Genomic DNA, 24,142 nt, shown 5'->3' with positions numbered 1-24,142 from the left:
GACTGATGATGTTTATCGAACTGCACTGGAAGTACTACAACTCATTTGCAAACTGCAATTAGTATTCATAAAGTTGTACCATAAGGTGAAACAAACTATTTTATATGCTACTAATTAAATGTGTCATAGTGCTGTAAATTTTTATAAGTTCATATGTTATGTAAGTAAATCTTATTAGTGGGTCATAAAAATCACTCCAACTGAAAATACAGCAGGACAGAACATTAACATTTTAACAGTTTACAAGTGATTTGCTAAGGTCACGAGTGTTGAGCTGTGATTGGATGAAGATGAGCTGTTTGAGAGTGAAAACATTTATAGCTGTTGAGTGGTGTGTTCAAGGAGGACTGTGAATGCTCAGTTATTCAGCTCTCAGCTCCTTATTGGAGGAAGCAAGGCTTTGGTGTGGCTTCCAGACGTGGAAGTCAAGCCTCATTTCCACTCACAGCCGAGACATCATTGCAGAGCACAGTGCAGAGATCACACAGACCTCAGCAGGGTCCGTCCTCGGCGAGACTGGGTGTTCCTTATAGATGAGGTCGTTTTCATCTGCTGATTTTCCCACCATTTCTCGCCATTGTGTTTCCACATAATGGGGCTGATGATGCTGTAAGGCCACAGTGCTTATTCACTTTTACATCAGCCTACAAAGTCTTATTACGCATCAGAATTCCACCTTGAATTCCAGCTTACATTCTGTATACATTCTGTTTCCTGTACTGTGGCCTCCATCCACCCCTCCCCTCCCCTCTGAGTTGCTTTTTTGGATACAGAGGCTTGTGTTACCCTGCACCTCTGTTGCACCACAGGGTGCCTCATCCCTCAAATCCGTCCATTCCCTCCATTGGCCAGCAGTGGCCTTAGAGTAGAGCTCTCCTGCATCCAGGACCATTAAACTAGTCCAGCGCCCACAATCGATCACATTGTTTTGAGCCATTTTATGGTGCTGATTTATGGCTGTATAGAATTTACTGGACTCTAAACAGCTCACCACAGACATCTAACTCTGACAGAGGCTTGTTGTGCACTGAAATGTGTTGGACATTTAAACAAACATTATTATTATTTTTTAGGAAATCATTTGAGAAGGAAGCCCGCTGAGGATTAATTTACACATTAACTTGGCAGGCAGTGATTGCTGTTTTTTTTTTGGTTATTAGATGTTGCTGTGCTTAAATTTTATAATTAGAACTAATTTGGCTGTTTATACAGGCTGCAATAACTCCAGCCATAAGGCTCCTGTTGATGCCTGGAGCGGCTGATTCGTGTTAATTATAAATAAAGTGTAAGTTACCTTCCACCACTGATTTCCCTGTAAATCAGCAGCACTCTGAGGAAACACTGACCGAACTGTCCCTAGCTTTTTATATCCCTGAGTTCTTTGTCACTGCATGTTTTTTCTAAAGGTAACCTTGACCTCTTAAAATCCTCCCTGTGGAGAGCACAAACAGAAAGGTGAAGTGTTCCTTTGCTGCTCATTTCTCCTCTTCCCTCTGTGTTTTTTCATGTTATCCTCACACTCCATTCTTCCGTTTCATACGTCACGTAAACGCACCAATCACCAGGCCTGTTGTGATTGTCTTGAAAGTGAGTTGTCCGTCTGATGCGGTGCCAGTAAAAAACGTAAAGTCGCGTAATTGGTTGCGCAGTGGAGTTGCTGTTAAATGCCTCTCCAGCTGGAATGACTCCCCTCCTCTCCGCACTGAGCTCTCTCATCCCATAACACTGCAAGCAGAGAGCGAACTTTTTGGACCGATTTGAACTTTATGTGTTACTTTTTAAACTTTTTTTTTTAAAGTTTGAAATTATGTTTTGGTCATTGTGCGCAATCGCAGTTTTTGCGTCCATGCCGGCAGATGCGCAAATCTCCAGCCGGTATGTTGTCGGATGTCCTGCTCGTTGTGACAAGTCGATGTGCCCGCGGCTGCCAGCGGACTGCCCGGCGGGACAAACCCTCGACGCCTGCCAATGCTGCCCGGTCTGCGGGTCCGGGGAGGGTGAAGCCTGCGGCGGCAGTGGGAAGCTTGGGGACCCGGTGTGTGGGGACGGACTGGAGTGCTCGGTCTCCGGCGGTGTGACGTACACTGTCACGGTGAGGAGAAGAAGCAAGAGTGGGATTTGCATGTGCAAAGCCACCGAGCCGGTTTGTGGAAGCGATGGGGTCTCCTACCGGAATATCTGCGAGTTGAAGAGGGTCAGCCACCGGGCGCAGAAGCTGCAGCAGCCACCTGTTCTTTTCATTCAGCGGGGAGCCTGCGGGAAAGGTAAGACTGCAGGATCAATAACACCCCGCGACAAACTGAGACAGGAAACACTGAGGAATTCAGCTGATTGATTATTATTATTATTATTATTATACAACCTGTAAACAAAATCACTGGAGAAATCTTTGTCTGTCACTGAATGATTTGGCTCATATGTCTTTTTGCCCTCATTCCTCACACTTACTGCTGAACATGACACCCCCAGACCTCACTGGATACTTGTGGTCTGAAGTTCACACAGATGTTGCAGCTTAGAGCTGCATTCAGAGACGCACAATCCTTGTGTGTCTGTGACAACAAGAGAGTCACTATTCCCGTGGCTTTTCCCTCTTGTTCCTGCATCACAATTAGACCTGATCAGAAGAACTGTTTTTACTTCTGCCAGGCTGGATGAAGTCATTAGCCCCCCCTCCCCCCACTCATGTAAAGCTGGATGTGAGCATTTGGATTATATCAAGCATGCACAACCAGCAGTCACATGGCTGTAATCTTTTTGATTGTTTTATACAATGCCAGGGCAGTCTGCATTAGCTGCACAGAAAGGAATTTTATCAAGCCACCAATTGTGTATATAAGCAGCCATGGAAAGAGATAAGCAAAGATGTAGAGATTAAATTGAGTCAGAGTTCTGACTTTAATCTGACATTTCTTAAATATAAAATCCGAAATTAAAGCAGGAATTCAGACCCCCCCCCCCTCAGGACTCTGACCTGCCCTTAAGTCTTGCTTTTTTCTTGTCACAAGAGAAAATTAGTTTATAGTGAGAAATCTGTATTCAGAAAGTTGAAAAAAGTGCACAGTTTTATCAGTGACTTATTCATAATCAGTGTTAAAACATCACATGAGACATTCAGGGATGAAAATCAGATTCACATGTGAGGCCACAGGTGGTAAAGATATTGTATCAGTCCTGTGTGTGTGTGTGTGTATTATGTCCATCTTGAAGCGGGCACCACGTGTGCGCTTGAAAACTTCTGAATGAAGAGCTTCAACACCTGTTGCCTCAAAGACCTATAACTTACCTCAAGGCTTGGAAACTCACTGCATTCCCCCCTCCTCCTGCTACAATCCCCTTCCTCTATGTGTGTGTCTCTCTCTCTCTGCTGCTCTGTGTTTCTGTTGTCACTCATAAATCACACTTTAACAGTCACATGAAGGAATTCCTGGCTCTGATTCAAAGCCACGATTTCTCCTCTGTTGAAGACAGTTTAAAACAGGCAGGAGACACTAGAGGAAAACTCCAAATTAGCAACCCGTATTTTTGGGAAAGGTTTACATGTACATCAAAAACTGTGTGGGCGCCGTGGTAGGGCAGACTGTATCGCCACATTTGTTTGTCATTCATGTAAGCAACAGAAATGGCTACTTAAAATGGTTAGGTCATTCCCAGGCAGTCTGAAACAGAGCAAGACTGCGGCGAGTGCTATTGATTTTCCGAGGCACCCAGTGAAAATTTCCATAGCTGCAATAAAGCGAGTCACATTTCATTTGATACATCAGGCGTGCTTCTGTGCAAGCTGCTGCTAAATATCGCTGTTTCTCTTTTCTTCTCTCTATCAAGGCTGCAGGATACACATTGCAGGACTTGACAATTTAAAGTAACTCTACCCCCTCCGAGCGCCTTTCGCTGCCCTGCAACCTGGCCCCCATGTTAAGAAAACATATGAAAGTATGGTTGCATGATGTCATTTCACGTCTGGACAGTAAAGATGTTGATTATGTGAGTAGCTCATTCTGGCAATGAAAACTAGGTCAAAAATACTGCTGCGACTTGATGAACTAATTTTTCTGGTGTTTTCATTAATAGTAATAATAATCACATAAAGAGATCTTGAGGGAAACTGTCCAGAGGTTAATTACTGACCAGGGTGCCTCAGATTTTAAGCCCTGCTGAGGAAAACTGAGCTGTTACTTGCTCTCTGTGTTGCAGAGTGCACTCACTGACTCTGGCTAGTGATATTTGCTGAATATGCACATTCTTCCTCTGCTTGTCTCCGCCACTCTTAATATTAAAACATCATCATTGTGTGTGCGTCTGTGCCTTTTTTTAATGTCGTGCTTTCAGTCTGTCTCTGCTCTTGTTTCTGACCGTCTGTCTGTTTTCCTCATTTGTTTTCCTTCCTGTTATCCTCTTTCTGCTCGACTACTCTCACTGCACACACATCCTTTCCTCCTGTGTGTCTCGTCTAATCCTGACTGCTACATGTTCACATCACATTTGTGTGTGTTCTCTTACCTCCTATCACACCAGTAAGGCAACAAAAAGTTGATGCATGTATATGTTTTTTTTCTTGTCTCTTATTGTCACTGTAGGGCGCTGCTTGACATAACCAGGTAAAGGTGAAGTTTGTTGGTGTTAGGTAGATGGGATTGTGTAGAGAAATGTTCATAAAATCTCCTGTTACTATCATAGATACGAAAATGGCAGAGACATTTGTTGCAGATAGGACTAAAGAACTAGATCAAATAAAAACAAAGGAAAGGACACAAACCCCAGCCTTCGGTGTGAAACTCTGGAGCAAAAGAAGCAAAATAATTTGAATTTCTTCCCTTTTTTATAAGAAATTCTCACATTTCTTTGGATCTTCGAATCACTGTCTACTGGCACCAGAGAGAGTGTCAGTGCATGAATACTGGAGCTGACTTTACTGACAATTTACTGACTATTCACAAGTTTTTTTTTCATCTCTAAGATTTTTTGACGAAGAAAAAAAAAAGCTTGAGTCTGCCAATAAAGCATGTATGGGAAAAATGAAGAAGAAAAGAGGCTGAGATCTGGAGGGAGGACCCTTGTGGTGAAAGCCAATGTGCATAATGGGAAGGGGTCAGGGATATTTGGGGGCTTTGAGTGTGTGTGTGTGTGTGTGTGTTAGAAACAGATGGTGAGAAAATAGAGCGCTATATGAACTTTCCCTTTTTTAAATGTGTTTGAATGGTTTCCTTGGAGTTAATTCTTGATTCTTGACCCATCTTTTCAACATCTGATTACTTTTAATGGACACTTTTAACACTTGCATCTCACCATGTAATCCATGTGGGTAAACCTCTAAAGAAAATATGTCACTCTTTACATGTCATTCAAACTCTTGTGAGAATCTGCCAAACATAATTGTAATATATAATATATAATATACTTGAATTATCCAAAAGGCATACTTGGGACCTGTGTGGCAATTTCTCGGCATGTGATTAAATGGCCAATCTGCTTGTCATGAGGTAGATGTAACCAATCACATTGCTTCTCACTGTCATCATAGTCCATCATCACTTTATGCTTGAGCTGAATCCAGTAGCCTTAAAGCACTACAACAGGAGAACAGAGAAGGTTTTGTCATCATCATTTTTGTCATCTGGAACGTCATGTCTATTAATCCAACAAATATTATTTAGATATTATATGTCGAATGTGTTAGTTTGAGTCAAACTGGTGAATCCTCGCAGCCCACAGCATCAAAGAAGCTGCATTTTTCCAAACCTCCACATGTACATTTTGTCCTCAATGGACTTTAAATCAAGTATTACATTTGATAAAAGCCACACAACCTACAGTCTAATGGAAACATTGGAGTCATTTTTTCCATGCTAGCTTCACACCCAGGGGGCTTTGGTGGCCAGCTCTGATAGGATTATGGTCAGAAAAAGCAGGCGCGGTGTCCAGAACATGTGTTGATTTTGGAGCGTCCATACAGGCTTCCAGTCTTTACTCCTTCATCATGTTAGGATGAGCCAGGCCTCCTCGCACACGTGCAGAAATTTACAACAACACACAATGCTACCACTACAAAGCAAATGTGATGACAGAAGAGGCTCTGTGGCGATGATTGGTTGGAGATGGGAAACCATGAATCAAATCTTGATCTCTGCCAAGTCATTGTTGTCTGATTTATCTACTGAGACAGATTATTTCACAGCTTAACTGAGTTTAGAATGACTTTACTGTTGAAGACCTAAATTGGCTTGTGAGCAAACTGCAATGCAGCTGTCTATTTAAATGTAAAAAAAATGGCATTATGTATGTCTGACGTCCACACAGATGTATGGAAAAAGGGATTATGTCTAATCCACATTTGGCTTTTGTAACATTTTTTCATCTACTGAATTGTTGCCATATTGAGAATGAGATCATCTCAACTGCAGACACCATAACACAGCAAACGGTATATATTATGTACATAAACTGTATATTGTGCATAGCAGGGGAAGAATAACAGAGGTTTTCCAGGTGTCTGTGGTGGACAGTTCAGAAATATTTAAAGTAAACACGTGAAGCAGACTTTCTTCCAGCATCTGTAACAATCTGCTCAGCCACTACTACACAACTACAACAACAACTACAGCTGACATGTAAAGCATACACTCTTGCTTTACATGCTTTAGGTTAAAGAAAACAAGATGGCCAATTCACTGAATGGCCATCTTGTGGGTTGATGTGTTCATTCATTTTAGCTAGCTAACTTTTTTTCCTATATAGCCTACTGCAGCTCACTTTAAGGGGGTCAAAGCAATGGAACAAAATAAGGCAAAGAAAAAAAGACGCAACATTTATGACGATGCCTCCATTGCAATGTTTAAAGCTGTACAAGACACTACTTAAAATGACACATTTGGTTGATTGTTAGTGACTCCAGAAACCAATTGGTCATGTGACTGGTGTAGTATGCTTTAAATCCATTTCAGGGCGTAGGAGGCTGTTGTATCATGAATTGTTACAGTTAGATTAGATTAGATTAGATTGGTTGGGAATAGATTATGGTTTGTGTTAAACAGACAGGCACTTCCAATCTGCAGCAAGCTTCTCTGCCATTTTCTTGTTTAATGACTTTCACCTTTCCAGATTCAACAGGCCCTTATTTGCATGACCAGGAGTCCCTTACCTTAAACACTGATTATTCAGCTGCCTTCACACCTACAACTAACCTTTCCCTAAAGAGGTCAGGCTGCACAAAACAGGAACAGGATGTCCAATGACACAGTGTACCTCATGGGGTTCTGAGGGGTAACTTTTTACCCCAGAATGGGGACCTAACCAAGTAGGTTTGTTGCTCAAATCTGGGGTCAGATGACAGGAGTTTCCAGACATAGGACACAAAGTCCTGTTTCATGGTGAAAATATTTTTGCTCAATGCCATCACTCACTCTGCCACTTCTGTTTGCAGACTTTGCCGGTCTTTGGCTTAAAAATAATATGAAGTGGTAATCGACCTGTCCTGTCATTTGACGACGTGTTTCTCAACATGCCTTTGGTTGGATATACCATCATATTTGGTGTCTGACGGCTGAGAGCGATCACATAACGCCAGAATTTCCCCCTGCGGGTTGACAAATGTTTTCATACTGTATAATTTAGTGGCAAGATGGTGCTCATTCCATGCTTGTGTTAGCTTAACTGCACCTCAAGTGGAAAGTCTCTCTCTCATTCCTTAACTCTTCACTGCAATCTTCACTGGGGGCAACAGTGGCACAGTGGCACACAGGGATAGCAGGGTTGTCCAATAACCGGAAGGTTGGTGGTTCAATCCCAACTCCTCCCTAGTCACTGTTGTGTGTTCTTGGGCAAGACCAGGCCTGTGGCGCGCCTTGCTAGTCATTGTATGACACTGCTTGTGCAGCAGCCGTAACGAATTTTCCTCTGGGATTAATACAGTATCTAAAATAAAAAAAAAAAAATAAACAATCAGCGCCATCCCATGGCTTACAGCCAAGCTTTGACGTTCTGTTCTGTATGAGAAAGTAAGGTCTGAAAATTGTTCTTGTGAAACAGAATGGTTCCAGGTACGTGGCAACATTATAAATAGAAGGATGAGAAGCTGAGAGGGAAAGCTTTGGTAAGCTGTCATCTGGGTAGAACATAATTACCAGGTAAATCTGTCCACATTTCCTGACTTGCCCTGTGTTGGATGGGTAATTCAGTGAATTTGGCATGCAGTGTCAGACAATGTTTGTGTGTGTGTAGGTGTGTGTGTAAGTGGCATTAACCATGACAAAAGGTCTGTTGATTGTCTGTGTAGGGGTTAAAATAAGGATAAAGGTCAAGGTCAAGTATTTACCTGTGAAGTTTATGAGCAGCTTTTATAAAGGAGCGTATGAGTGTGTGCATGTCTGTGTGTTAGGTCTGACGTGGACTGTCTGAACCGCAGATGAACTGTCATCTGTTCTTTTCCCCTCCGTGTTTTGATAAAAGGCAGTTTCTATGACTATTCTTACACCGTTGTGACATCATACTGTATTTCAGTGCAACTTTCGTTTATTTTTACTAGTCTGACATTCTGTGTGTGTGTGTGTGTTTGTGCCTGTGTGTGTTTGTGTCTGTTTTTCCAGCTCAGGACAACCCAGACAGTCCAAGGCACAAATACAACTTCATCGCCGACGTGGTGGAGAAAATCGCTCCATCTGTGGTTCACATTGAACTTTACCGCAAGTAAGAACCTAGCACCTGAGTGTGTGTGTGTCTGTGTTGTGTTTGCAGCACACCTGTGTTAACCAAACCACAGCAAGAGATGAGCAGGAAGAGCACCTTGCCTTCTACTTTGGTCTTTCAACATGTTTTCTTTTCATCATCTCAGCAGCTTTTATGCGCTTTTATCTCTGCACTTCATCATTCTCTGACACCTCCATTCTTCCATCTGCGTGTCTCCATTCTGTCTATCACTCTAACTTGTAATACCATTCTTTGTCTGCAGCTCTTTTCTGTCTAACCCTCTTTCCATCTTTGCTTTGTTAATCTGCCCAGCTTACCTTTTAAGTGCCTTCACTTACACTACTTATACATCAAATGCTGGTGTGTTTGTTTTTTTCTGGACACCTGTTGAAAGAGAACAGAGACAGAAAAGGAATCCTCTAATCCTCCCTGTTCCTCCCCTCCGCAGGATGACCTACACCAAGAGGGAGGTAGCGGTGGCCAGTGGTTCTGGTTTTGTTGTGTCGGAAGATGGGCAGATTGTGACGAATGCCCATGTCGTGGCCAATAAACACAGAGTGAAAGTAGAGCTGAAGAGCGGCGCTACTTATGATGCCAAAATAAAAGATGTGGATGAGAAATCTGACATCGCCCTCATCAAGATCGATGTCCCGGTAAGATGGCCTGCAAAGGGGCTAAATTGACTGTTGTTTTGAGTTTTCAGCTCCACAACTTATGTGCCCAACTAGTTGCATTTTACTAATGAGGAGGCAGAAGTCTTAATTACTAATATTCCAAAACTCTGCAGCTCTGCAGGCCACAGGAAAAATGTGAAAAGCATATTACATTTTGGGGTGAACTGTCCCTTTAATTAACACCAGAGAAGCAGGTTTTACCGACACTTTCCTACCAAACTTTTTTTCACTATTGTTTCTCTTTGGTGCCTTCCTGTTTTATTTTTTGGACCCTGTACCAAATTAACTGTGTTCTCAAGCTGAAATGTCCAACAACACTTCACAAAACTTGACCTTTATTTAAGATCTAATTATATTTGTCAAATTCCTTAAGCCAAAAACCTCTTATATTCACTTTGTAGACCACTGAATTGTCCAAGCTCCAGGGTAAGAACAATACATGAGGACAAATTTTGGTTTCACAGATTAGTTTTGCCAAACAGTCGGAATGAGAAGGTTGGCACAAGGTTCTCATGACAAAGTTTTCTGCACTCTACGGCAGGATGAACACTCGTGCAATTCCCCTAATAAACTGTTGTTGTAAAATTTGAAGGTGGTGATAGTGAAGCCTCACATGAAAGTGTTCTAAATCTAGAAGATTAAGTGAGAATGCAGGTGTGGCCAGATGGGTCTTTAAAAGACAGCTGGCTGGCAGTCACTCCCAATCCTGTCGGTGTTTTTGACACAACAGGCTGCAAAAACAAGTGATATTACACAACCTTCACAAGTTACTTAAGCCAGCGGTGAAATGCTTATATCAGCTCTTGTTTTTTTCTTATTGCTGTCCTACTGTGTAGTACAAAATGGCAGGGTATAGGGTGCTAACTCTTTAGCAGGCTAACTTCAGTGATATCTCTGCAAAATAGAGAGATGCCATATCTAATTTTTTAAACTTTTGCCCAAAAGTTTTCCCAAACTTTTGAAAGCTAGTGTTGTTATTTAAAGGAAAAACACACACCAGTTTATCTGCATGTCTGTCTATATGTTTATTTGTCTGTCCACTTTTGGATTTGAGGGTTCCACGTTGCATGTTGATCACAGCCAGTCATGTGAAGGAATGTGTGGCAGAGAGCCAGGGCCCATTGACTACTAGTCATAGCAGAGCTGAGCACATTATGGAGCTCAGTCTCATGGCTGGATGACACAGCTGAAAAGATGTTCACGACTGCAGCACAAGGTGTATTATGAAGACTTCCAATTCTGAAGAGAGACGGAACCATTCTGGTTTTGTTTGGCCGACAATGTGAGCAAAGAGAACGGGAAAGAGCAGAGACAGATGCTTTGTGTTTGTGCATCGGCTAATAAAAGCTGCTCCCTCTGTGGATGACAGGCCGGTCTTCATGCGGGGGGGCTTCCCTGTTTGTTTGCACCACATGCTCAGTGTGTACAGCCTGGAATGACTGGTACTTCTTATTACATGGATACAGTGATAAAGTAGCAATGCTTAAGTCTTTGTTTATAGAATGCACACAGAGATATTTCCCCAGTCTTTCTCTGTATGTGACTACAATTTAACTATTTGGTAAACAACAGATGACTGTAGTAAAGCAGGTTTGTTATAATCAAATGACAGCCAGATGTTTGCTGGGTGTCACGCTGGTAGGAAACACATTCAGCATCACGAGCTTGTTTTGAATGGGAGTGTGAAGTCTTGAGTGGGTCAACCAGGTCATGAGTCAGTGATAGAGCCCCAGAAGACCTGTGGTCACTGGAATGGGCACATGATTTAGACGGACCTGGCATTTCTGCTAATGAGGAGGAGTGAGTGTGTGTGTCTGTGTGAATGTGTGTGTATGTGTATGTGTGTGATATTTGGAACCAGTGAGAGTTAATACATGGGAAAATTAAAGGGTAAGTGAGTTATAATGAGAGGCCAGGAGGGCAAGCAAAGTTGTCATTTTGGATCACATTTAAAGGGGTAATTACAGTCATCCAGATATATTGCTACGGGGTGTTGGTTAATTTCAGTACCTTAAGAGTAATAACTGTGAATTTCTACTTTAAGATATCCCTCACAAATTCAAGGACAGTTTACACAAAGGATGAATTATTAGTAAAATCTAGAGTCTTTGAGGGCAAGCACAGATCAACTGACACATTTTCATAAGAAAAGTGTAACCCAGTAGTGTAACTACTAAACTAAATCTCTCTCTGAATCTTTGGTGTTTATTTCCAATTCAGTAGTTTGAGTGTATTTATATATGTGTCATAAGTCACAAACTAGTATTACTAATGTTGGTTTGAGGTTTGTCACTTCCTGGAAAACCTTCATCTCTCCTTCACCTGCATCACTTCTTGTTTTGGATCTTTTCATCCCTGTATTATTCAGAAAATGAGGAGAGAATTAATAGCTCAGACAGAAGTGGTCATCACTAAAAGTAATGTTTGATCAATGGGACATTGGCAGTTATTTTATATCAATATTTAAATAACAGATGCTCCAGTCCCCATATTCTCCCTTTAGCTAAATAGAAACTGTTTGCTGTCAACGTCAGCACTCCAGACACAGCCAAAGATAATCAATAAAATTATACAATGGTTCAATTGTTTATGAGTGAGAAAGTTTAATTTTAACTTTTCCCTGACGGTAATGACTTGCCTCTCTATTCTGCCTCTTTTCTTTTTCTATGTGAAATTGGAGTTTATTGGTAGCAAGGCCCAGTTGGTTCCCGGGGCTGTGGTCTACCTCTCAGCTCTGGGGAATACATTACTCTGTCTACAGCAGCTGGAACTTCAGAGGGGAAGGGAAGGGTGGGGGGGAAGCACTACACTCACTTGTTCCTGTGTAGAAAGTTGGGGGGAGAAGAGAAAGCAAGAGGGACAGAGAAAGAGGGCGATGTGGTCACGGCCTGGAAAATGGATCCATATGTCTGGAGGACTATGTGAGCACATAGTCTAATGAGTGCGCTGTGTGATGTGGCAACAGCACAATGAAGATAGAACTCATCAAGTCCCCCTCAGAATTAGAGTTTGGTTGTGTCACGTGTCATTTCACGCCATGTAGTTAGAATAAAGGAAAACCCATCAGTGACTTTAGTGCCTAATGCTAACCGTATGGCCATGTGAAAGCATAAGAAGCAGAAAAAAAGGAGGATTTGTAAACATTGTCTAAATGTAACCAAGTAGTTTTCCTGCCTAAAACTATTTGTTGTGTTTTCACAGTTCAAAAGTTATCTTTTTAACAACAGTTTTAATTTCAGCTGAAACAGTTTGATTGGTACACCTGACACCATTATTACTGCAGATTATACTGTACCGTGTTAATGGAAAGTGTTGCCTCAGAAAATGACAAAGTGTTGGATGCAATTCCTGTAAATGAGTCATTAACTTGTTCTAGAATCAGCTTTACAACAGTTTTATTGTGGCAGGCAAAACTGGTCTCATGTTTCCCATATGGTCCCCTGAAACAATGGCACTGTTTATTATATTACCCATCACCTAGTATTAAGAGTCTCAAACCATTCTCTCTGGGAAATGTGCCTGGTGCTGGTTTGGACTGGGCTGTTATTGGAATATGTGTGTGTTTCTGTGTATGTACTGTATGTCTGTGTTTCTGCGCAGAAAGAAAGGAAGATGAATGTGACTCTGTGTGTGTTTATCTGTTTATCAGTAACACTGGGCTTGTGTTTCTGCTGGAGGCGGCTGCATTTCATCTGCAGTCCCCAGTTCTACAGTAGTGACAGACAAAAGCAAATTTCCAATCGATTCGTAAACTCAGTGTGTGTGCGCCCGCACATGGATGGGCTTAAGGCAGATCACTGCAGGGATGTGGAGGACATGCTCCATTGCCAGTGGAAAGACACTGCATGTCTCGTCCTTCACAGACAGGCAAAGAGGAAATGAATCACGTCCTCCTCCCTTCCTGAGCCATCCTTCTCTCCTTCATCCCTTGTCCCTGTTACTAAAATGGTTCCCATGCTTAAAGATGTAGTTGGATGGGAAAGCAGCCAAGGAAAATGGACACACACACACACACACAGTTTCTCCCTGCTGGAGCTTCATACACTTTGTCTTGGCCTACTTTTTGGCTGTGTAATTGTTTTCCAGGCCTGTTGGTCAGGCAGCCATCTTACCAGTCAGTGATGTCACTGTAGATTCATTTGAGGCATGAAAGCAAAGTGTAGTTCAAATACAGCTTAGTCAGATGGCTTACAACCAGCAGTGTGTTTTAGGCAGTCTAGACAACTCAATTAATTATACAGTATTTTTTCCAATTTAAATTGAGTTAGGGGACTGTTACGTATCATCAAACCCTGCCATTGAAGGTCAGTTACTAAAAATATAGCACATTAAAATTTGGGCACCATCATCTATTGGTGATTTGGTGACTGGACATTTGTTTGTGACTTATCAATGCTCCAGCTCCATGCCTCCTTTAGCCCACTGTGCCTTTCTTTAACTACCATAATATTTGTCGCACTCCATAATTTGGCTTTCAGGAAGTGCACCACATGCAGACATAACTATAATTCTGTGCCTTCTAAACTGCTTTCCCCAGCTGTATTAAAGAATAGTCCAGACCACCACATAACTGCACCAGACATATAAAACCTATAGGAATTGGTGTTACTATTGCAGGTTTCACTTTTTACAAGCTCAATCCAGACATGTTACATTCAAATGAAGAAACTGTAAACTGGTGGAGTTGTACAGAGGACGCCATCCTTACTAGGAAAACAACAGTAATGGTGGTCATGTGAATAAATGCATATAAAATCTCTTAGTAAACCTAGAAAAATGCAGCGAAGTTTGTTGCAGATGTGAAAGTCTTCCTATATTAAACCAATCCTCATCCAGTGTGGATTATAGTAACCATGGCAGCAACAGTCCATTAAACTCAGTTTCAGAGCTTTCCCTAAACGTAACAGTAATGTTTTGAGCCAAACAAAAACTTCTAATTTAACGGCTTACTTACAGACTTACTTGTAAACAGTGATGTGCAGCAGGGTGCAGACAAATGATGTCATCCTGCTTATTGTGGATGGCAGTGTTTTGTCATCCGTAAACATTTTCTAAGCATCTCATCCAGGGCAAGAGGTTGGCCCAACCCTGCAGAGGTCACCAGCGCTCAGAGCTCAGTTCATAGGTTAAACCTAATAATTTAGGTAAAAGAAGAATGAACCACATATCTGCAGTCGGACGTCTCATCTCCTCTCAACATTGTGGTTTGTGCATTTCAAAGTTTTGTGGTGTCTGGCCAGAAGTGAGACGCCCTGCAGTTCCCTTGAGCTTTCACGCAAAGCTACACAGACCGGAGCGGACAAAGGAACTGACAGACATGTGTTTGCTCTTATACAGACCGAAAACCTTCTCAACAACACATGGAACCCATAGTGGTTTCCGTACTGGTGTCAGCAAGGATATGGTTTTACCCAGTGTGATTTGAACATGTTAATTAACCCTCAAAGTGAGGAACTGCTCAGCAGAGCAAAGACCTTCTTTATGTGTTGACTAGGACCTTGATTAACACATAGTTCTGTGATATTTTCCAATTATAGCTACTTCTTATCCTTCTACCAAACATGCACAAACAGGTAGTTACACACTATAAGAACTCACAGACGCACACTCTCAGAGTCCTCTCCATCTGATGTTGTGCTCATCTGACTCATGTAATGCATGAGCATGCTGATTCCTGCCACATTTTTTATCTGCATCAGTACAACCTTGAGGGCAGAAGACCTCAGCAGTAAAGCCCTATATCTTAGTGTACTTCTGAATATCGTATAAAAGTATTGCTTCCTGCTTTTAAAGTCACCTGCATGATAGACACACCGGAGCTTAAGTGACTTCAGTTGAGCTTATATACAGTGTGGATCATGCTCCGACCCAACCCAAGCTTCTGTGTCTGATTGAATGTGTGTATTTTGAAGTGGTGCGGCTGTATATATAAGCAGCACCAGGTGTGTGGGTTTTAATTTACAGACTTCGGTTTGTGAGGGTTCATGCTCAGGCAACCTCTCTCTCTCTCTCTCTCTCTCTCTCTCTCTCTCTCTCTCTCTCTCTCTCTCTCTCGCTCTCTCTCTCTTTCTCTCTGTGTGTGTTCGGAAACTGTTAAGGCACAGTCCATCTCAGCATGACTGGAGTAAAAGTTTGCACCTGGCCTGGTCATAAAACGGCAGTTAGTGTAATGGCTTTTAAGAGAGGCTTTAGCAGACCAAGACTGTAACATTAAACAATGATAGATACAGAAACTCTGCAGCTGCTTTCAAAGCTGCACGTTTGTCTTTTGTTCCTTCAGTGGTTTGCAAATTTCTGTGTGTGTACTTTTAGGTTAGCATGCAGATCCTTTCTTCATTTTTTAATGCACTATAGGTTCATGCCCTCATGAACCTCCCTTGGGTATTATTGATGTGCTTATAGCAGAAATATCACAATAATTAGTGATTGTATAGTCACTCAGTAACTGCACATTTATGTAACAAGAGCTGTATACGCCATCTTGTATTCTTTTTTACATCGGAACACTTAAGAATGTGGAAAACATGGCTTGCTTTCGGACATGAAAGAGAGTGATCTAAAGCCTCATCAATGTGAGGCAATGAAGCAGTCACTCCAGCCTAACACAACAAGAGCTTTTTATTTTCAGAAAAAAAGATGCAATCCGCATGGACCACATCAGGCTATTTTTCAGATATAGTTTCAAGTGGACCCTTTTTTTTTTAAATCCAAAAATATATTTTTTCCTCTTCGTATGCTGGGTTCTTCCAAGAAAGGCTGCATGCATCAATGTAATATCTGCGTTTGACTCATCCGCCTCATATTCTCAGACCTCCTTCCTGTGGTTTGTGGTGTTTGTTGTTCCCCTCTTTCACCTTGCCTCCTTCCTTTAAGTGTGGGCTATAGTGTCTTTGGGTGAAGGACCAGTGCACCGTAACCTTCGTCTGAAATAGCAGGGTGAGTCACTTTGGGTGGTCAAGAGAGTCGGACTCACATGGCGAGATGACTTTCCACAAGTCATTCCAGATTGCTGACTTGTAACAGTTAGTAAGTGATATGTAAGCTCGGGGTCTGTGTGTTCTGTGTTTGTTCGGCCTTCTCACCTCGCCGCTATTTTGCTTGTTTCCATACACATGATTTTTTTCAGAATGCAGTGTGAGTTTGTGTAGGTGTGTGCGAGCAGGTAGAGACCTCTATAAGCAGCGTTAAGGATTGACTGGAGCTAGCTGTTGGCATTTTGAAGACACAAGGTTAGCAACAGTCGCCATGACACAACCAGTATCACTGACTGTTATCATAATCATGGTGACGGGCAGGATCCTGAATGTTTTGGCAGAGACTCACATCCACCTGATGTCCCCTCTCCCTCTGCTGTATGTCCCCTCTCTCCATCTGCTTATACTGTTATCTCACATGGAGTGTGACAGGAGGAAGGGGGGTGGGGGGGGGGGCAGGGGACTGATTATACACATGGCTACTCCTGTGTCAGGTGTCTTGTTTGTATGTGTGCATGTGCCAAATGTGTGTTTTCTAGTCTATACACCCTGTGCGTCTGGGTGTGTGTGTATGTCATGTTTGTTTTGTATCATCTACACTCAAAGAAGGAACAGTAACATTTGTATAAATGTGTGTGTTTGTGTGTCTGTGTGTGTGTGTGTGTGTCTGTGTGTGGTGGTTGAAAGGTGCTTATCCTCAGTTACTGGCTATCTTTGTCGTCTTCTAATAATAACCTCACCTCGAGGGTCGAAATCATTTACAGCAACACGCTCACACTGAATCACAATCCAATTCTCTGATTGTATTTAACTAGTTTCTGAATCAGACATTTGCTTCCTGCTTATTTTGTGTGCAGACATCCATAAACACAGACAGGGAGCTGTCGTGATTTATGACTGAGAATGATATAATTTGTGTATGTGTGAGTGTTTGCATGCTTCGTATGAATCCTTTTGTTGTGTGTGTGTTGACTTGTGTTGCATGTCTCAGTTAACTCTCAGCCTTCTCTGACTCCTATTTATAACTTTGAGTAAACAAAATTGATACACAGGAGCAACACTTGGGACAGGTCTTTCTATTTTCTAAGATGGCCTGCCGTCAGGTCGGTCGCTGGGTTCAGTCTGATGTGGCGGTGCGTGAGCTTTGACTGCTCAGCTGAGATTATTTCATTCGGATGAGGAAACTGTCACTACGGATGGATAAATATATCCTTTCTGTCTGCAGAGGCAGCTTCTGGTTTCCAGAGTAGCAGGTACAGCCAGACTTTAAGGTACCGGTACTCATTATTTACTGCACATCAGTCAATTTTCCAGCATCTGTGGTTTGTTGGCACACATTCGCCATTAGTAATGATTTGTCAGCTGGGCTGCACTTCTAGTCCAACATATAAGCTTTTTGATCTTGATGATTATTAGTACCGTATTTGAAATTTAGCTGTTTGGTGCAAATGTCAAATCTCCCGGCAGTGGCTAAGGAGTAATTGTTTTTGTGTGGGAGCACTGCCATTCAGCGCTGAGTGGGCTGTGTTTAGACTTGTGGTTCAGCTGTAATTTTTTTTCCTACTGTCCGCTTGTAAAATACATGATCATGGGAAGACTTTATAGCTCAGTGGAGTGAGAATAATTGAGGCAACATTGAAACTTTCAGTTTCTTTTAAGGCTATGCTGCGAAGAAAGATGGAAAATAAACCACAACATGTATGTGAATTTCCTATGTTTAACATTTTAACAGCCGCAGCGCCATAAAATGAATTTCAGAAGCTCATTTCTGAGTTCTTCATCATGTTATTTGTGCATTAACAAAAGTTAATGGACGGAGACAAATTGTTTCCCCTCCCTGAGGTGGGCATGAATGTGTGTTAGTATTCAGGCCATAGTGGGCCAATCTGTTTTACTGTCCTTAAAGTCACATTACTACCACCACTAAAAAATGACTAATTCCTGCATTCCCAGTAATATGAGCATGTCATCCCTCTGTGTTTTCCTCTTTTAGACTAAGCTTCCTGTGCTGTTGCTGGGCCGTTCGTCAGACCTTAGACCGGGAGAGTTTGTGGTCGCTATCGGCAGCCCGTTTTCCCTCCAGAATACAGTCACTACGGGAATTGTCAGCACGACTCAGCGTGGCGGCAGAGAGCTGGGCCTTCGTAACTCTGACATGGACTACATTCAGACGGACGCCATCATCAATGTAAACAAATACACATGCATCACCAACATAACTTCATTCCTATTATAAACACAAATGATAACTTGTGTGTCTGTTTGGTTCATAGTACGGCAACTCTGGAGGACCCCTGGTAAATCTGGTGAGGCATGGTTTATTTTAATGAGTCATAACATTGTAAATTCCATATTAAAATCCACAGTTTGTAACCACCCGCTAAGCTGAAGTTTGCTGTGTTAGGATGGCGAAGTGATTGGGATCAACACTCTGAAAGTGACGGCCGGCATTTCCTTTGCTATTCCATCTGACAAGATTCGACAGTTCCTGGCTGAGTCCTATGACAGGCAGTCCAGAGGTACCAGCTCCTACTGACACAATTTAATTGGTTTTCTTTTCACTGCTTCTCTTCTATCATCAAGACAGAGTGCAGAAAGCAAAACACCAAGATCCCATTTAATTCAGCTCCCCATTTTTATGGTTATTTTTTTGTCTCTGTGTGCTCTCCTGTGATGTATTGACACCATTTCAGGTTTATGAGTCCATTCCCAACATTTCTTAATAGAATTTTAAAATTGCAAATAAACTAAAGAGAAAAAATGGCACTTTGTTAACATTTTGCTTCTCATCCAATGCTGTTTACCTAAATATATGAATGTTTACAATCAATGTCTGACAATATATGATTTTTGAGATGAAATATGAGATGTCTTCATGATCAACAAAAGATTGCATTATAAGGTTAAATGATCCAGTTGGACACACCTTCAGGCACGATACTACATCAACTTTTATTTTCGTCCCACTGTTTTCCTTCAGCCTCTGCTGAACATTTTCACAGCCCTACTGAAATATATGAGACATTAGATACTGTGCTACGCTGAGTCACATTCAGCAGTGCAGAAATTCACAAGCTAGGACTTCTGCTAACATTGTGTAATAAAGAAGCTGAGTGGATGTGTGGCTTGTGCAAAAATATGGTCAATATTTAGTGACCATGGGACAACAGAATGGATCACAGTCTGTCGTTGTTTACTTCTCTCTTTAGAGACTCAGGTGTTGCTGCTAAGACCATGTCATTTCTGATCTGTTTGACAGATACAGTTTAACAATTGCCAGGTTAAAAAGAAACCTACCACAAAAATAACTCATATATGACAGCTTATATATTCTGAGCCTGTATTGTGAATTTTTTTTTTGGCACGCATGCTCACAAAGGGAACTGAGAGCATTATTAACTGTGCTGTGTTGCTGTCCATCTCTAGGGAGAACAGATGCTAAGAAGAAGTATATTGGTGTGAGGATGATGACCCTCACCCCATCGTGAGTTGCACTCTTTTATGTACATTTCCACTGCATTAAATCTCCATAAATGTCCAGTGAAACTCTTTATTAGACTTAGACAACAGGAAATTGCAGCATTTACGTGTTCTGTGCCAGATAAAAATGTTTCCACCCTTTTCCACCTCTAGTCTGGCCAAAGAGCTGAAGACTCGACATCGTGACTTCCCTGACATCACCTCTGGAGCTTATGTTATGGAGGTCATTGCAAAGACACCAGCTGCAACGTAAGGAAGATATTAGAAGCACATACATCCAAAAAGCACTGGCTTAGTACAAAGTAATGTGATTGTAACTTTGTGAGTGCAAATAGAAGTCTCTGACTCTTTCTGAGCTATGGGGTATTGTCTTTGGCACTTAGCACCGCACATGTGTGCTTAATTCACACAAGGCTCCCATCGCTCCCCTCTCCCAATACAAATAGATGGTATATATCATTTCCTTTGTTAATTTCATTTCTCTCCTCAAACTGTCAACACACACACACAGCCTCCTACACAACTGTCCTACTAGGACGTAAATTCATTGCTCTCTCCAACGTGCCTCAAGTGCCTGGCCCTCTAAAATACCCCCCCCAAAAAAAAAAAAAAAAAACGCAGCCCACACCACGACTCCAGCAGAATGGGGACACGGGAGACGCTGAGGTCAGCTATTTCCTTCAAACCTCATGCAGGGAGGTTACTAGCTGCACTGTGGTTTTCCTGTGCCTGCTCATCCAGCCCACTCCAGCGTGGTCTCTTCCTACAAGACCTCGTCAGAGTTTACTCACTGCCTGCCTTTTGCATAATAGCATTTCTGTGGTTTATTTTAGTTTCTATTATTTTGTAGGCTGCTTTTGATTTGTATTGCCTCGGTTCACAGCCTTTGAAAATCTTCACGCTGCTGTAAAGAACTCTCCATTTGCTGTGCTGGAGGTGCGAGAGCAGCTGAGTGTAATGAGGGGAATACTCGAGCCGCTGTTGTGTTAATGGATGGTGCTTCAAGTGAAGGTGTGGTGGTGTGCGTTTACATGTGGCTGTGATTAAGCAGCTGTGTTAAGAGTTGGCGTTTTGATATCACTGCTGGTTACCACCTCAGCCTCCGCCTCCGCCTCCGCCTCCGCCTGATTCCAGGTTTACTAGTTTGTTTTTGTCATCACAAGCTTTTGGTTTGGTCAACATGTTTTTATTTGCTCAAAACTTGCTGTGCTTTCATTGACTCTTCATCACTCCATCATTAAAATTCTAAAAGCAGATGTTTCAATGATTGAGATAGTGCTCACAGACTTGTAAACAAACCTGCACCAAAGTGCAAGTTACACCAAGCCCACAGTATTACATCTGTAAGCAATTAAATTAACCTGCTGTTTTGTATTCCTTCCACTGAAATCTAAAGGGGAAATTATAGTAACACTTAATGTTAGGAGAGGAAGAAAATGTCATTAAAGCAGCAGATTGTATCATTAAACCACATCCAAGTATGTGTTTCAGCCACTCAGCTACACACGCATTTATTTCCATTCAAAATGTAGATTTTTTATATGCCTAAAAAACAGGATTTAATGGGAACTCATGCATGAATAATAATAGGTCACTTTTTCCAAAACATGTGATTGGGCAAGCTCAACTGTAGTCATATTTATTGTGACATTGCATTTTTTTTATCCAAGAGTTTAAATCGAGACAACTGGACTCAAGGTTTTTTTATTTTTTTGAAGACATTTTGCACTCCCCCAGTGGCTTCTTCAGACATTGAGTCCAGCTTCCTTTAAACTCTTTGACCTGGATGAATGAGAGCATCCACAGACATGTTGCCTTCAGTGGTTGTTTACTTTCTACAAAGCCATAAACAGTTTGCTTCTGCTGTAATGTTAGGAATTACTGTGGAGGTCTATGATGACTGACCTGCAGCTTTTGGCCTTTTTTTTAATGGAACTTATGTTACTATGGCAATCTTCTCTGCCATTTTCTTTTTATGCACCTGTTTATAACACATCATAGCTCCATAAACACAGGTCATATTTTGTAAAAAAAAAAAAAATGGATTTATTGACAATAGGAAACTTCCAGTGTTGTATCCTGATGTAGCCTGCATGCAGAACAACCATACTTTTCTGTTATTGCCATTGTTTTTATGGCATCTTTGGTTTTAGAAGTGTAGACCTGACAGGAAATGAGGGTAGAGGTGATGACAGGCAGCAGCTGCACTTCTGAAACCTTTTCACATCAACAGGAAGCTGCCCTCATTTACAGGTTACAGTTCCATGCACCTCCTTAGTGGCTATAACTGTGTCAGAATATAATATCGCTCTACAAAGATACACAACACCAATGACAAGCATACAACTGCTCTTTATTCAGCTTTCAATCTTCTCCTCCTCCTGCAGAGCTGGACTCAAAGAGCATGATGTCATCATTTCAATCAACGAGCAGAGGATTTCAACAGCAACCGATGTCAGTGCTGCCATCAAGAGAGGCGACACCCTCAGAGTAGTCGTGCGTCGGGGCAATGAGGATGTCATCCTCACCGTTGTTCCCATGGAGATCGACCCATGACCCCCCCATGTGAACCACACCCCAGGAGCTGGAGCTAGGTTTTACTTATCACCAGTGGACCTTGTAATGGAGGGGGCTTCTACTGACACGCCCACTCCCTGTGGTCAAAGGCCAGTGCTGCCACACATCAAGGAAAAATCTGGCTTTGCCTTGAAAGGAACGACTGTACAGACGCTCTTCAAGCAGCACTGTGCTTTGTTTTCCATGTGTGTTCACTTTTAGTCTTTAATGCTTTGATCAATGCTACTACTGTTTGGTCACAAACATAAAAAAGTCATAGTTGAGTTTCATCTGCTTTCTTGTTTTTTAATATGGACTTTTGCTTAGTCAGGCCTTCCTCTGCAATTTCAAGCAATTGAGAGACTCACTGAGCAAATCTGATTTGTATAATTGTTGTTTTCTTAACTCCTTTTTTAAAGTACTGTAGAATGTTTTTGCTGATTATGTGATGTATACTGAGAAGAAAATAAAGGGTTTACCTTCATCTGTTATGACACACAGCATGCTGGCTTTCTCATATTTCTTTCCATCTTTCACTCAAGTTTAAACACACGCAACAAGACAAGAAAACACATTTTTGGGAAGGACTGAGGCTGACATATTACAATATTTTTTGTATGTTTGTACAGAGTTGGTGTACCTTTTGCTCGTGCACACACACACACAGAAATGTGGACATAAATCCAATTGTGTTCTGTTTAGAATTTGAGTTTATTGCCTTCATATGGACTTGATAGTGGTCTGGTGTGATTGTTGGGCCAGGGGCTCTGCAGGCTGACCTCAGAGACAGGAGTGCGAGCCAAAACAGAGATCCGACCCACGATGCAGCAGCCACAGATGTGGGACTCGCATGAATACGCTCAATGTTTTGGTAGAGATTGCAGTTTACCACATAAATTTTGGATGAAGATGATGAAGTAGACCTCATGAGAACTACATAAACCACCATAAACTACAAAAAACAGCTTCTAGGGATGTACAAGAAGGTCTTTGACCAAAATGTCTTCCATTAAATGTAAAATCTACAGTGGAAAAACTGCACAGAAGGTTTTGCTTTTCTTTGTGAAAAACCACCATGCTGCACTGCAATATGAACAGCTTTACAAGTACTCTTTAAAAGACAGAGGAACATACTTTTCCAGTTTTCATATTTGAATTGCAAACCAATTCTCCTATAACCAGTAAATGTTTATCCTCCCAATACCACAAACCTCCTTTTTCCATTCACATACACCACATGGAAGCCATATTATGGGAAAGTGCTTTCCCATGATGTGAAGTGTCACACATTATTTTACAAATCCACTGGACAATGAAAATATTTGTACTTGTTTTAGTTAAATATTATCATACTCTGGACACTTAGCTGAAAGATGGATTTGCAATATATAACTCCTAAATAACAAATAAACAAACAAAAATCATGAATGTGCAGTGTGGCAGAAAGTGTTGCTGCCACCTGATGGTTCTGTCTCAGTGTTGCAGTCTGCCACCCTAATTTAAATGCAGCCAACTCTGTTGCAGATATTATGGGCAGATGTTACACTCAAAGTTGAAAGTTTTTATTTCACTTGGCAGTTTCACAGATTCCTGACTCATTTATTCCAAGACTGCAAAACATTCCGGGAAATTACAGTATGCAGTGGACTCAACTGTAAACCTCGCCTGTTAATGAAGCCATGACTGCCAAACTGCCAAGATCTGAGCTTCAAGCCATCAGTCACACAGGGCATGGCTGTATTACCTCATCACCTCTGGGCCTCAGTGTGCACTGAC

The 24,142-nt window shown here is 41.8% G+C and overlaps 1 protein-coding gene across 1 annotated transcript; it reads left to right on the top strand.

The window, feature by feature from the left end:
* Positions 1 to 1,807: 1,807 nt before the first annotated feature.
* On the top strand, positions 1,808 to 22,867 carry LOC114447751 (serine protease HTRA1A-like). The gene is made up of 9 exons (XM_028424173.1): positions 1,808 to 2,264; positions 8,583 to 8,682; positions 9,131 to 9,335; positions 18,324 to 18,518; positions 18,604 to 18,636; positions 18,735 to 18,849; positions 19,757 to 19,814; positions 19,964 to 20,059; positions 22,198 to 22,867. Exons 1-9 carry the CDS (start codon positions 1,808 to 1,810, stop codon positions 22,364 to 22,366), a joined length of 1,428 nt encoding a protein of 475 aa, XP_028279974.1. The 3' UTR covers positions 22,367 to 22,867.
* Positions 22,868 to 24,142: the final 1,275 nt, after the last annotated feature.

This window comes from Parambassis ranga, chromosome 15, assembly GCF_900634625.1.
Source record: "Parambassis ranga chromosome 15, fParRan2.1, whole genome shotgun sequence".
NCBI classification, from domain to species: Eukaryota; Metazoa; Chordata; class Actinopteri; family Ambassidae; genus Parambassis; species Parambassis ranga.
The sequence above is the reverse complement of the archived record's forward strand: the minus strand, read 5'-3'. Positions and strand labels throughout refer to the sequence as shown.

What these genes read in the sequence shown, in the direction of transcription:
- LOC114447751 (XM_028424173.1), top strand. Translation starts at nt 1,808, where the DNA reads ATGTTTTGGTCATTGTGCGCAATCGCAGTTTTTGCGTCCATGCCGGCA. An exon ending in GAGGACCCCTGGTAAATCTG is followed by an intron (nt 18,637 to 18,734) that starts GTGAGGCATGGT and finishes TTGCTGTGTTAG; the next exon opens with GATGGCGAAGTGATTGGGAT. An exon ending in GCAAAGACACCAGCTGCAAC is followed by an intron (nt 20,060 to 22,197) that starts GTAAGGAAGATA and finishes CTCCTCCTGCAG; the next exon opens with AGCTGGACTCAAAGAGCATG.